The following is a 15981-nucleotide window of genomic DNA, read 5'->3' as shown; positions in this document are numbered from 1 at the left end:
CCATCAGCGTAAAAGGGTTAATTGATGAGTAACACTTTACGAGAATCACTATATAAAAAATCATTTTGACTTCAAAAACTTACTGTAGGTTTTGGACTGCCATCAACAACTGTTTCGAAGCGCACTGTTCCACCAAGAGGCAAAACTCGGTTTTCAATGTGTTGTAGAAAGGTAGGGGGGACTTCTTGAGGTGTTTGTCCGAATACCACAGGTCCAGAAGGCGACACTGATACAGAACATATGCTCTGGGCATCGCCCACTTTATTCTGCGCCTTCACAGAATATGTTCCGCGATCTGAAACTTTGGAGGTAGGTATGGTCAATCTGTGAATGCTAGAATCTTCAGCAACAATCTTTTGAGGAAGAAAAAGCAATGTATTACAATTTGTGTATTGTATATATTACATTTGCAATTTATGCGATTAAAAGCAAGTTTATAATTACATTTATTTACATTATCAGGGAGTACGGAAAGCATTACCTTTAGTATATTGATTTCGCGTAACCTAGAGTCATAGCGAGATTTTATCTATTTTTCTGGTTAGTCGACTCTAATTCATTTTTGGGGGTTTATCGTTTCAGTTAATTTTAATAGATATCGGAAATCAAAACTTTCTTTATATTGTTTTCGTTTAATCTAGACTCATACTGAGATTTTATCTATTTTTCTTTATTTAGGAAGTTAGTTCATCTTAATCCGTTTTTCGGGGTGTTCGTTTCAGTTAATTTTAATAGATATCGGAAATCAAAACTTTCTGTATATTGTTTTGGTTCAATCTAGACTCATACTGAGATTTTATTTATTTTTATTTATTTAGGAGGTTAGTCGACCCTAATTCATTTTTAGGGGTTTATCGATTTTGTTAATTTTAATAGATATCGGAAATCAAAACTTTCTGTATAGTGTTTTCGTTTAATCTAGACTCATACTGAGATTTTCTTTATTTTTCTTTATTTAGGAAGTTAGTTCATCTTAATCCATTTTTCGGGGTGTTCGTTTCAGTTAATTTTAATTATATTTCTGTAGAATGTAAAAAAGTCTAATTTATTTACTCATCCAATTTTATTGTCGATAAAAATTTAAGAAATTTAACTATTTACAGTTAGTTTATAGGGAGCTGAAATTCCAACAAGATATCTTTTCATTTTCACTCTCATAATGCGAGTGCGCGCTTTTTTTTATATACGATATGAACTTTCTTTCTTTCACGTCATGTGATCTATATTTTCCAGATGTTTCTTTGTTCAAATTCAACTACGCAGACAACCATAATACCGGATGAATATGTTATTAAAATTTGAAAATATTTATTAAAATCTGTGGCATTCCAATTTCAAAAAGTTTTATTTTCCAGCACAGTAAGGATTCATTTTATAAATAAAGATTACATTTCTAACAAATAAAAGATGATTAATACTTGCATAATCCTTTAACTATGCGAAAGAGATCATTAAAAAATGTATTCCATTTAGGTTTCGCTTTCATGTCTCTAATTCCATTTAGCTATTACTTCAGGTATTACATATATCAATTTTAAAACTTTCTCAAAAAATAAACCAAAGTTTCTAAACATTAGAGGTTACAAATAGACACTTACGAACAGAAAATGATTTTAAAAAAAGACTTAAAATCTGACGAATGAACATTAAGTAAAACATGATTAAAAAACATCAAAATCTGTTTGAATGAGATTGTTGAAAATCGAGAGGAGTTGAAAGGTAATTACCAAAAACATCTCTATTCAAATTTCCTTCTAGCAGTCTCACGGGTTTTGTGTTTTTAATCTCACTTTTATCAAGTGTGATTAATTAGATTTTAAGAGAGTTCTTGTTTTATACTCAATTAAATATTAATCCGCGACCACTAATGCGTAATTTGACTATAAATTTAAAAATTATGCATTAAGGGTGGTGATGAAATAGCACCCTGCATAGCATGTTTTATCTTTTAACAATAATCAATATCTTATTATGTAGTTAAAGGAAATTTTCCTTCTAACGTCTTATTTTAATTTATTCATTTGTTTTTAATAAACAAACTGCCTAAATAGTTAATTTAAAGCAACGACATAATCACCATACTCGTATAATTTTAACCCTACTAGATTAAGGAAGAGTACTTCTGAGTTGAGTTCTGGATTTAGTTGATTCCATTTTGAATAAAACTGACGACTGGCAATACGATTTTAACCCATGATCTACCTACTAGAAGAGATAATTTATGTATTCACGGTGATTATTTAGACAAATGTTATTAAAAATAAATGCATGTTTGACAATGTCCTTAAGAAAAATTTAAACATTTAAAAAAAAATTTGGGTTCAGAATTTAAAGTAAATATTAAGTTGTTCTAAGATAACATACAATACAACGGCCAGTAAAACTATTTGAAAGGAGAAAAAAACAATTTCAAAGACAATATGTTTTTCACAAATCTTCAAAGCAATTATCCTTTCAGTTTCCAATAAAAATATTTAGGATAAAAAAATTTATTTTATTATTTTAAACCGATATATAAAGATATATAAACCTATCACCATGCAAATATATTGCAAAGAAAACATTTCTATTTACCTGACGTTCGTAAGTGCTTTGAATTTTAGTTCCATCTTTGAACCATCCGACAGTGGTTCCACTTTCTCCAGCAACTTGGCACTCCAATAATATACCATCGCCTTCAACAACAGATACATTGTCCAACAGTTTTAGAAATTTCGGAGGGTCATATTTCTCCACGGTAAGCAAGATGTCTTTTTGTTCGAATTGGCTAGAATTGAAAAAAAGAAATGTATAAACTACTATTAAATATGAGATAGAGATTAAGTTCAGTAAGTTATACGGAATTTCATTTCAAGGAGACCGTGTCGTTTATGGCGACTAAACTCTAACTGACAGAAAAGTTCAGTAGGTAGGTAGGTATTTTATTCACGCCACACTAGTGCTCCACAACGGGCTATTGGGTCCGGGAAACATCCCTGAAGATCTTCCAAAGACATGCCATCGCAATTTTGATCCTCTGCAGAGGGGATGGCTCCCCTGCTTTGGTAGCCCGATCACCTGAGCGCGAGGTCGAGCATTTTACTGTAGAACAGTCTAATGAGGACCAATACCGTACATCTTCGGTCTCTACGTAGGCTGATCAAAGTGGTCAACCACCCGCTTACTGACCGCAGTCAGTGATGCTTGACTTTGGTGTTCTACTGGGAACCGTGTCTTTACGATCAGTCCACTGCGGGACGAGAAGTTCAGTTATACGAAATTTCATACTAAAGAGACCACATGTCATGATAAAATTTGAATTGGAGATGAGGTTCAGAGGAAATGCATACTGAAGAGGCCGTGTGTGTTGACAAAATACTAATTAACTGAGAGGTGAGATTCAAAAAATTAAACGTTTCAATCTAAAAGACCACGTGTGATGACAAAATTCGAATTGGAGGTAAACTTCAGTAAGTTTTAAGGAATTTCATAGTTATGAAACCATGTATGTAGGAAAAGTTCTAAGTGGTAGTGAGTATCAGTAAGTTATACGAAATTTCACACTTAAGAGACCGGGTGCATTGATAAAATTTTAATTGGTAGTAAAATTCAGTAAGTCAATAAGGAAATTGTTTATACTAAAGAGACCGTGAATGTTGAAAAAATTCTAAGTTGGTGGAGAGTTTTAGTAAGTTATTTGCGAAATTTAAATGTCTTTAATTTTAAACCAATATTTTAAAACATTCAGATTGTTTGAAATATCAAGATCATAACAAGTCAAATTTGACTTTTTTCAATCAATGAGTCACATTTTTTAAATTAATAGTTAATAACTATCGCTTCGACTCGTTTTCTTTATTATAGGGTTTAACAAATTTTAAATCGGTCTATAAGTTTTGTTTTAACGTTTAAAACAATATTGAGATGGAAGAAAAAGTTCAGAAATTTAAAACCCAAATATTTTAATTTTTACAATTCAGTCTGTTATTGCAAAAAAAAATTTTAGGAAAACTTTTTTTGAGTATGTGTACGCCAGAAAAAGTTAAATACTAAAAAAGTAATACGAAAATACGCGATTTTTGTCAAAAAATTCATTTTGAGTTTGATTTTAAAAATTTATGACTAGAATAACAGTTTTAATTTTCTTGCTAAAAACAAATCAGAACTATGTTAACCGCCTTATAAAATTTTTAATAACAAAAAAGTAATAACTTACCTTTTATGTATAACATCAACAGCTGAAAATAGAGAAATACTTATATTTACAAAAATTATCAACAAAAAAAAGCAAAAAAAACATTTTTGCCTTGATTTTTAAAATGCTAGATTATACTGAAATAAATTTTGAAATACGTAATTAACAATCAATCCCATTTAGTTAACAATTAATTATTCGAAATATTTGAAACACATAAATTATAGAAAAACAGTCAATTCATTTACAAAGAGAAAGTTTAAAGCTTTTCAAAAGTTTATTTCAATATGCAGTGCACAAAAAAAAACGAACTACTCTGAATAACTTTTGATCTAATGATCGGATCTTCACGAGCTAGGACTCAATCTTAATGATTTGAGAGGGCGACCTCAATTATGCTAACTAATTTGTACAGACGATAGAAGTTACGAAATCAAACGCAAACTATGGCATGTTCAGAATTAATATAAATTTCATTAACGGAATCGGATTTCTAACAGCCAAAGTATGGGGATTATATTTTACGGAAAATATTTTCCCAATATTTTGGTCAGAACAGCGGAACAAAATTTCTATCCCTTAAAGTAACTTTTACTTTCTGAGTATTTCGCCATATCTCAAGAACTTTAATAGCGAATTTAAAAATTTTTGCACAAAATAGAAATATTCGTTCATCCATAGATAAATCCTAACAAAAAATAAATTATTTATAAATAATAGATTTTAAAGACGCCTATATTAAAGATTTGATTTCTCAAAAACATCAGAAAGGTTCTGCGTTCGAAACCCGGTATGGAATGGGTGTTGTTTCATTCTCTATACTATCCGTCCTTACTGTGGGAGCAACGTTGACCAACCTAATATGGTGCCCCTGAAAGAGTGGCCAACAAATATGCCCTATAAATGCCTGAATTGACAAAATGTTAATCCAGGGGAGCATTGGAAAAACATCTTTGGATAAAAGAATTTTATAAGCGGGAAGAAATTCGAATCCATCATCAGGGGTCTGTTTAGAAGAAATTTGGGTCTGTTAACGGACCCTTCAAAAAATATCTTTTTATAAAAACGGACTCTTCACAAAATAATTTAACTTAAAAACGGACCCTTCACAAAATAATTTATCTTTTAATCGGACCCTTCACAATTTTTTTTATCTTCATTATTGTTTTGTTGATCGAATAAACCCTTCCCAGGAAGGAAGGGGGGGGGAGAAAAACATACGAACTAAATTTTGTCTTCCGCAGACGCTTCTTCCTTTATTCCTCCGAAATAAATATTCTGCGTTCAGCAGTATAGGCTAAATACCAAATATTTATGTGGTGCATCGCTAATTTAGTAGCTGCAATTATTGTTTATTTTTGAAAATTTACTTTTTTTAATTATAATTTTACAGTGTTGAGCATAATCTTGTATGTCTTTACATTTTAAAAACTCTTTGAAAAAGTTTTTTTGCAATAACGGACTCTATTTGCACAAATTCACAAAAGCGGACCCTGGTTGAAAGAATGTGACTTAACATTTATTTTATATTCACAAATTACGAGTAATTTTTTCACAATTTTACAAAAACGGACCTTTCACAAAATGTCTGGACAGACCCCTGATCATAAAAAATATGTTTATTCAGAGAAAGTACGTTCTATGTCTGATTTCTAAACGTAAAATTACGTCTTCACTAATTAATTAGGTCATCAATTAACTATCGTCTTCACTAATTTGAGGTCATCCCCCTTGAACCATTAAGATTGTGTCCTAGGACGTGAAGATCCGATCATTAGATCAACAGTTATTTATGGTGGTCCGTTTATTTTCAGTAGTTTAATTAAAAATGCTTGTTATTTTTTATTAATAAAAAACTTGATTCAATTATTTTACATTTTAACAATGCCTATACCAATTAGGACCAAATTAAAACTTACGTTTAACAGTAAGTTGACAAACACTAGAGGCTTCCCCACCGGAATTAATCGCAACACATTTGTAAGTTCCAGCATCTTCCAAATAAGCTGTTTCGATTATGAGGGTACAACGATCACCTTCGAAAAGAAGCTGAAAATCATCTGACTCTTTCACGGGTTTTCCATTGTGATACCAAATAACCTAAGATATTATCAAAAATAATTTGTTTTCATCAGAATTTCTTCAAAAAAAATAAAAATTAAAAACACATGCAGCATTACAATTGAACACAAAATATGATGTGGATCAGAAAAAATGTTTTGTCTTAGATTCAAATAAGCTAAATATAATGATTTCAAAACATCAGGTACTCCACTAAAATCCTCTTCACTTACTTAAAACACTTGTCAAAAACTAATCTAAAAAATATATATTTAATACTTTTAATTGATGACTCAGCTGTTAAGACACTGAACTGTCATTGTGAAGAAACCGGGTCCCCAACCAACTTCCGATCGATGGATAAAAGCTTGTCTGGAGTGTAAAGGCGGCTTGTGCGCAGTGCTAACCACATTACCACAAGCATCATGAAATTGTGGAGTTTTTTATCTTCATAACACCTCTGACCCACAACGAACAGTTGCAGGAATACTTTATTTTTAATTATGCAAATAAATATTTAAACCAGAGGTGAAATGAAACAGTATCGAAATATAGCGAATCATTACGAAGGAAGGTGAGGTGAAAAACCTCAAAACCAATTGGATTCTTTGATGAAACTTGAAGGTGTTTCCAATAATCTTTTTGTCTTTCAAACCCTCTGTTTTTGACAGCAACCAAGAAATTTGTTATGTTTTACGTTTGCTTTCCTCAGCTCTGATAAGTGAGATTCCGATAGAGTTTTCAAAAATACGCATTAAAGAGCGATCATTACAGAACACCCTGCATAATTATGCTAAAATTAGAACATTTTAGTTATTCCAGAACAGTAAGGATTGCATATCAAATTTAAGTGATTTAAAAGATAACCTTGTAACTAAATTACAAGTTTTGAAAATATATATTAAACATAAACCAAAATTTTGAAGAAAAAAAATCAAATTTGTTCTTACCTCAGGTTCTGGCTGACCGACTATTACGCAATCCATTCGAACCTTTTTGCCTTCGAACACAGTTTGGTCAACAAGTTGATGTTTTACTTGGGGTTTTGCAGGTTCAATATCTGATGCAATCTCTGAATCACTTTAAACAAAGGAGGAAAAAAATAATCAAAAATTATAATTTTAAATAAATATAGTTATAAACAGTGCAGTAAAAAAAATTAAGCGAACCATACAGTATACAAAAAGGATTTTTTATCCTCGCGTTTAACATTTAAGAATCCTTTTAAAGAAATTAAAACTGTATATAGATCAGAGTTCATTAAATAAGGAATAAATTAAGTAGGAAAAATTCTGTAATTAAATAAGGGAAAAAAATATCAAAATCTGACGAATTACTATTGGGGAAGGTGGGTTTAAAAAACATAAAACCAATTTGATTGCGCATCGAATTTTCCAGCAAACTAACACGTTTCGATGTTTTTAATTTTGCGATTCTCGTTAATGATATGTAAGGTTTATTGAGAAAATTTTTATTTTGTCTTCGATAAAAGATTATTTTGCTATCCCTGCTATGTGTGTAATTGTTACTTCATTTTTAACGAGAGTTTTAAAAATATATATTATGGAAAGTGATTATGTAGCACTCTTGTACAGTGCTGAACAAAAGCAAATATTAATTGTGTGTCTCATCATTAAAAATCACACAATCCTTAAGTTTGTCCTTAAAAAAGTAGTATTTTTAAATTCTATTTCTCAGAAACTATTCAACCGTTTTCTCACAAGTTTTGCATTTTGCTATATTAAATTAAATTCTTTAAAATGATGTAAAAACCATATACCTTACTAATCAAATTTTTCCGACTATAATTAAATATAATAATAAACTAATATTACATATTCAATGAAAGTTATTTTTTGCAATAAATTATATAATTGTGTGCAAAAATTTTTGAATTTGTTTAAAAAGTTCTCGAGGTAAGGCGAAGTACGCAAAAAGTAAAAGTAACATTCAGGGGTTCAAACTTTGGACCACTTTCTTCACAAAACTATTGGGACCACATTTTTCTGATTGCTTATTTTGCTGTCCTATATCTTTGCAGTCAGCAATCCAAATCCGTCGAAAAACAATTATGTTTATTCGAAGAAAGTGCGTTTTTTAGCCTATTTCGTAACTTAAAATATCGTCTGCACAAATTAATTAGCATAATTGAGATTTCCCCGTCGAACCACTGAAATTCAGTCTTAGGACATAAAGATAATTAAATCCAGAATAATCCGATTTTTTTTTCGTATTGTATTTTCACTTGCCAATTAGTACGTAGGGAACCAATTATCCGGAACGATCGGGACCATCGCTATTCCGGAAAACTGACTTTTCCAGTTTTCTGAATCGCTACAAAAAGCCGTTTTTATATTGTTAAACCCAACTAAAAAAAAAAAAAACATTTGGAAATAATCTCAAAAAGAAGAAAAAACGATGAAGCAATACACTAATGATTATTTGCAAAATGATGGTAAAGAGAACATCTTTCAAAAAAGAAAGAAAAATCCTAAAATCTTACGAGGAAAAAAACATTTTTTAAAAAAAAATGGCGGGAGAATTTATCGAATTTCGTTCCGGTTTTTGGGTTTTCCGGTTTTCTGATTTCCGGATAACGGATTCTGTATATTTTCAAATTTATTGCTTCAATAATAATGAAAATATCTAGTCTCTGCGATTTTATAAAAATATACAATTTAAGCACAAAATGGAGTAATTAAATATTAATAATAGTGTGATTTCAAGAAAACGTACGACGTCTCTAATGGTAGTCGACCTTTGACAGACACATTGCATGATGACACAGCTTCCCCTGCTTTATTGCGAGCGATAATAGTGTATGTTCCAGCATCTTTTGGAAATGCTTCCGTGATTACAAGAGTAGCGTTGGTTCCATCAAAATGCAACTGAAATTAAAGATGTGAGTTAAGATAAACATTTAAACGCAGCTAAAAGAATACATATAATAAACAATACTTTGTGTTCAAAACATACAACATAAATAATTTTAAAAAGATACAAATAACTTCACCAATTTTGATTGTTGTTGCACACAATATTACCCAAACCCAACAGAGATTTTTCTCTCATTCATTTTTAATTCAATGTATTAAGCAGTTTGAGGTGAGGAAAAATTTAGATACAGGATGTACCCTAATAACCACTCTTATTATTATAAAAATGTGTGACGAAAAAGAAATAAAAAAGATTAGTCGTATTAGAGATCACAAACGAATAATTAAGCGAGGAAAGAAAATAAACACAATCGAAATCTACTAAATTACTACCTGCACTAATAAATCAAATTCTGTGTTATTTCCTGAAGAAACAGAGGGAAGTTTAAAATCGAAGATTCAAAGCAGTTATAAGTTTCGTCAGGCAACATTTCTAGTGATTTAACTGATTTCTATTTTTTTTTCTTCTTCGCTTTATAGTTAATTTGAGTCATCTAATGTACACTCCTTTTTGACTTCACCTTTGGGCAAAGATATAAAATTTATATATTAACTGCGGTCATTGATTTACACCCTGAATTTATTAATCTAATGAAATGTTTTAGATTATTAAGCTAAATTGTTCTTTAAATTTTATAAAAGTGCTCAATTATCAATGTATAATCATGTAATAAAAAATCGCTCATAAAGACAACAATCACATCTAAGTTGTTCAAAAGGAATATTAGGTAAATGAGTTATAACTGATTGAAAATTATAAAAAAATTAGCACATATTTTTTAAATGAATGCTTGAGAAATTTAAACATACAGTAATAAACAAATCATAATTTTCTTTTCCTTCTCGCTTTTCTAGTTGAGAGAAATTTAAAATTAAAGTGACAAATCTAGAAAACAAATTTATTCAAAATACAACATATATTCGAAATAACAATAAACAAGCACGCGCATTCTCCAGTGGTTTAAATATGAACGAACAAGACATATATTTAATTTCAGATTTATCATAAACATTCATAATATGAGTTACTTAATTAATTTTAATTAATAAGTAATTAATATTGGCTACAGAATGTTTCACGCATATAAAACAACGTTTCGCCATTAAGTTTGTAGTGTGTTTACCACTACAAAAATACAATTCCGATTCACTAGTATATAAGACATGTTAACTCGATTTCATGTTGGGGTACGTTTTCATAATGAAAACATGGTCGATAACTACAATCCCCACAAGTTCTATTACATGAAATAAAAAGAGTTAAATTTGCTTGAATAAATATTTCTTGAAAAAAATTTGTTAGAATTATAAAAAAATTACTTTAGTGTCCCTAGTTTCCTTTAATGATTTGGAGTTGTGGAGCCATATTACTTGTGGTTGAGGCTGACCAGATACGGAGCATTCCAATCTCAGTTTTTGACCAGCTCTAGCCATTACATTTGAAAGAGGTGAAGTAAAATATGGCCGCTCTGAAGGAGCTGAAGCTAAACAAAATAAGAACAAACAAATAGTTTTATTAAAATTGATAAAAATCATTTGATAGAGATAAAAAAAATTATTGTAAAAAAGATAGAATAATCGCTCATTCAACAACCGTTCAAAATGAATTTAACAATTATCAAACTATTTTTGATGGTAAACAAATTTTGACATTTTAATGAAAAATGTATTTAAAATTTGAAAAAAAAATTACAGAAATATCTATGGTAATCAGCTCGTTTTCAACGCACGGGAAAATCAGTACAACATTGAATCATAACGTCCATACTTTGAACAACATGGGGGAAAAAATTCTAGTAAAATTACAGTACTGTTATAAAATACAATTAATAAAAAATAGTAGTTATTGAAATTGCAGTTAATAAAAAGAACTGCAACCAAAGAAACACTTGTAACATCTTTTAAATAATTTTAAAAAATAGAACTGTCAGCAGTTTAATTAGCAAATCAATGTGAATTTTAGAATTTTACAAATTTTTCTCAAAGGAAATTCTATGATAAAAAATTTTTTACAGGCATCTTTCCCAATCAGACTAATTAAAATGGTTGAACAAATTTCGGCCTAATCGGGGCCTAAAATTTCCCCCTAAATCCGCTATCTAAATTTAGGAAAACACAAGCTGTCCTGAAGTTTTAAGATAGACACAAAAGCTATTTATTTTGTTATTAACGATAATAACTAAGAAAAATGATAAACGAAACATATTATTCATCATACAAGGCCTGTTCTAGAATATTATGAAGATATTATTATTATGAACTATTAAATATTATGAACTAAGAAAAATTATAAACAAAACACATTATACATCATACAAGGCCTGTTCTATAATAATATGAAGATGTTGGGGTAACTCATTCAACTCATTAACCAGACTAAATTTAAAAAATTTATCTATTATAACTAGTAAAGAAATCAAATACATACTCTGCACTTTTATATCAGCGCTGCAAGCTACTTGACCAACTTGATTCACTGCACGACACGTGTACCTTCCGTGGTGCTCCATTGAGGCTTCATCAATTTTAAGTGTGCAGAAACCGTTGTTGTAAGTTATAGAATATTCTGTAGAGTAATCAATGCATATTTCATCCTTGAACCACGAGACAAGAGGTAGTGGATTTCCAAAAACTTTGCATTCAAGTTGGTGGGATTCTCCTTCAACAATCGCGGCGTCTAATGGTTCTTGCACAAAATGCGGTGGGATAAGTTCATTTTGAGTTCGAGATTCTGAAAATAAGCAACAGAATATTCAACGTATAAGATTAACACATGAGCAACAGAAGAAGCAACAGAACTCCTTGACGCAGAATTTTTATTAAATATATATCTTTCATATTTTTTTCATTATTTTGAATTAATTTAGTCATATTAAGTTAAAAATATTTTATTTTAGCATTTTAATAAATTAGGGTTGTGAAATACAGCATGAAACATTGGTGTTGTGTTAAATGAAAAATCTTCCAAACATGGGTCACTTCCAAACAATAATTTTTCAAATTTGCACTAAAAAAACAGTTATTCATCATTAAAAATTCTTTAATTTACAAAATCATTGAATGATAGCTTTTTGAATATTATTGAAAAAAGATTTCAACTACTTTTTTTAAATTTTAGTATAAATTAAATTCCGATAATCCAACAGATTTTTTTAGTATCTATTAGATTGTTGTTTATAATTAAAAAATTACCAAAATATAGTTTTGTTTGTAATTAGAGAGTAAGAAAAATTATATGTAAACCGGTGGCCCATTGCGTCAAAGGGTTAACCCTTTTTAAGCGCAGTATTGCTTCAAACCGTATACCTTTGAAGTACACTGTACAAACTGTGGTGTAATATTAAAAAAACTACGCGAAATAAAAAATTGCATGAAAGAACACTTTTTTAAAAAGGTTAACACCAAATCGAGCTTCCATATAGAATTTAAATTGTGTATGAAAGCTCTGAACACCTTAAATACAAAACTTTTATACCAATATCACTCCCCCTTACACCATACGTTAAATGGTTTCGCTTCCAAAAGACTCCAATGTTGGCGCATTTTGATTTTGTCTTTAATTGTTTACAATTAATAGCGAGTTGGGGAGTGTTTGCGGCTGTCTTTAATGTTGCCTTTCATCTGCAAAAAGCGCAGTTAAAAACATGTATGAATGCTTATAGTTGCGTAATAAGGTTAATTCTATTTTAATTTTCAAGGTCTCTGTAAACGTAACAATTTCATTATGTATAATCGCTCCTGCTCCGTTAAGCCTAGTTCGAATTCCGTTAAGCCTAGTCGTAATATTCTTTCTACTGCGCGCAAGTTTGATTTGCTAAGTCATTTCATTTTAAGAATTAAGTGTGGTGTATACAATCTAAAATACTAAATCTTACTTTATATTGCCTCATAGAAATTGCTTTACTGATTCTCACGTTCATCATATCTTACTGTAATTATAAATTTTAGTGTTAGCAAACACGATGGTTCGTGGCGGCCACTTAACTCGAAATGGTGTGAAGGAATATTCTAGGTGCTTCACACCAACAGAAACATCCTTGGATTTTGGAACACCATTTTGTACAAAGTACAATTTGTACCATTTTGTACACCATTTGTGGTGTTCAGATATACGAAATTTTTTTACAGTATAGTATATCTAAACTGGTAATAGATATGGTGTTGATTGATATTAGCCATGGTTTTGATACATCATACGGGTATGCTGTTTATAATTATTTTTACTAAGATTCATTGTTCATTTTATCAGACAACAATGCTTATATTTTGCTAATAGCTATGGTATTTTAACAAAGGTAAAGAAGAAAAATCAGTTTTTATTTAAATTTACATTCATAAGATCAGCAATAAACCCTAAAGACTTCTGTAATTAAGTTTAAAAATGACTTTACGATATTCTATTCTTCTTCACTATATTCTAACATTTTAAAAATAAAAATTTTAAAACATGATTATGAATGTAAAATTCTTCATCAATCTTTTGCTCATCATCAAAAAATGTAATAAATTTTTTGCTGAAATCAAAATTGATTTATCCCTGAATTCTCAATTTATCTTTAAAATTGAAATCAAATTGTCTTTAATTTGACGCTAGTTTTCCTCTATGATCAAATTTAGTTTATCTTTGAAATCAATAATAGTTTACCTTAAAAACTCAAACAAATTAATCTTACAAATTGAAATTAATTTACTTTTAAATTAACATTAATTTATTCTGAAAATGAAAATTACTTTGCGTTTAAAATCAAAATTAATTTAACCCCGACATCCAAATTAATTTACCTCCAAAATCAAAATTACTTCATCTTTGAAATCAAGATTAATTTATCTCTGAAATCAATAATAGATTAACTTCAAAATTGAAATAGTCTTAAATCTTTATGATTCTTTAAAATTGAAATCAATTTATTTTTAAATTAACATTAATTTACTTCAAAAATCAAAATTAGTTTACGTTTAAGACCGAAATTAAATTAATTAACCTCCAAAACAAAAAGTAAATTTACCTTTAACAACAAGATGGCTTTGAGTCTCAGCAATGCCAGCTGGGTTTGTAGCTCGACAAGTGAACTTAGCCGTATCTTCCGAAAAAGTTTCCTCAATGGTTAATTTACAAACACCTGTCTCTAAAGAAGTTTGGTAGTCAGGATTGTTTTCAACAAGAATACCATCCTTAAACCATTGCACCTTAAAAAATATGATATGCATATGATAAAAAAAATTATGTAACCAAATTCATTTTAAATAAGTACAAATATTTTAAAAACATTATCTCTAAATTATGATCTAAACTTTCAGTTTTTCAATCAATTTAGTTTCACTATTAATTTAATTATTCATTCATTCGTTTATTTTTTATCTATAGATTTACTTATTCATTTTATCTATTCATTTAGTAAATTTTTATTTATTTATTTATCTTGAAATTTCAAACCTACATTTCAAATTATATTCCTAATTTATTGCCTTAAAAAACGCTATTCTATGGGTATTTGAAAATGGAGTTAATGGCTTTTAAATTTAAAATCAATTAAAGCCTGCTGGTAAATTATGTTTAGTACAAATATCTTAAAAATTAATCTCTAAATCATACTCAAAACTTTCAACCTCTCAATCAATTTAGTTTCATTATTTGCCTATTTATTTATTTATTCATCTATTTATTTATTCATTTATTTTTTTATACATTAAATTACCTATTTATTTTATTTTATTTACTCAGTTAGTTATTATTTTTGTATTTATTTATTTTGAAGTTTGAAACGTGCTTTCCATATTATATTCTTAATTTATGACCTAAAAAAATATTATTCTTTAAGTAATTAAAAATAAACTTAGTTGCCTTTGAATTTAAAACAATTTAAAACTTGTTGGAAAATTCAATTTAGTTAATTAGGTATTTGAACTCGAAAAGAAGTAAATTGATTATGCCTAACCATGTGATTAAGTAACCTTGTGCTTTAATTGGATACCTGCAAGCGACATCACGTGCATGTGTCGAACCTAATTGGCTCCTGAATCGACAAATGCCGCGATTTACTGACAATGGCGTCACTTGCAGGTATCTAATTCTACAATTTTCAAGAACTACATCAAATCTTGGCAAAATATCTGTAAGTCTCACTGAATGTCTGTGTAAAATGATAAGGAGCAAAATAAAATATTAAATTTATTCAAATTTCATAAATAAAAATGAAAAAATATGTTGGAATTTTTTTATTCATTACAAATAAACAAATATCACAACACAAACATAAAAAAATAAAATTTGAAGAATATGAACAAAAACTAAAAATACAGTTAAAATTATTCAAACCTTGTTTTGCTTTACCTGAGGTGTGGGAACTCCTTCAACTTCACATTCAAAAGTAAATTTACTTCCTTCTGTGACTTCAGCATCGTTTAGGTTTCTGATAAAACGAGGAGGTTTTTGTAGAGGTTCAACTGATTTTGGAGGTATAGCTTTTGCTGCTTCTTCAGCTGCTTTAGCAGCTTGCAAAGCAGTAGCGGCAGCTATTCTAGCTGCTTCAGCTTCAGCTTGGGCTGCATGGAGTACAGCATCCATCTCTTCCTATTAAAAACAATAAAAAACAAGTAAATTAATTGAATCAAATTTAATACAGAAAATTTTATTTTAAAAGAAATTAAACTACTATTTACTCAAAATACATAGTTTTGAAAAATGAGGGTGAAACATTTAAGAAATAGTTATGGATAACAGTTTAAATGAGATTATAATGGCTGGAATTAAAATATGAAAAATTATATTTTTATTATGCAATGTGGAATCATGGTTTAGTCTAAATAAAA

General features: G+C 29.3%; 1 protein-coding gene across 1 annotated transcript in view; it reads right to left on the bottom strand.

Annotated features, from left to right (window-relative positions):
- LOC107439667 (titin) overlaps window positions 1-15981 on the bottom strand; it is a gene marked incomplete in the record, with an annotated part of 381506 nt that overhangs the window by 278804 nt on the left and 86721 nt on the right. The window contains 10 exon segments of the mRNA XM_071183739.1: window positions 84-353; window positions 2575-2767; window positions 4196-4217; window positions 6094-6274; window positions 7186-7315; window positions 8972-9123; window positions 10492-10655; window positions 11600-11902; window positions 14178-14358; window positions 15503-15742. Of these exon segments, the coding sequence (XP_071039840.1) occupies window positions 84-353; window positions 2575-2767; window positions 4196-4217; window positions 6094-6274; window positions 7186-7315; window positions 8972-9123; window positions 10492-10655; window positions 11600-11902; window positions 14178-14358; window positions 15503-15742 (1836 nt within the window).

The sequence above is a fragment of the Parasteatoda tepidariorum genome, chromosome 7, assembly GCF_043381705.1.
Source record: "Parasteatoda tepidariorum isolate YZ-2023 chromosome 7, CAS_Ptep_4.0, whole genome shotgun sequence".
In the NCBI taxonomy this organism is placed as follows: Eukaryota; Metazoa; Arthropoda; class Arachnida; order Araneae; family Theridiidae; genus Parasteatoda; species Parasteatoda tepidariorum.
Note: the sequence above shows the minus strand (reverse complement) of the source record. Positions and strands in the feature narration are given on the sequence as shown.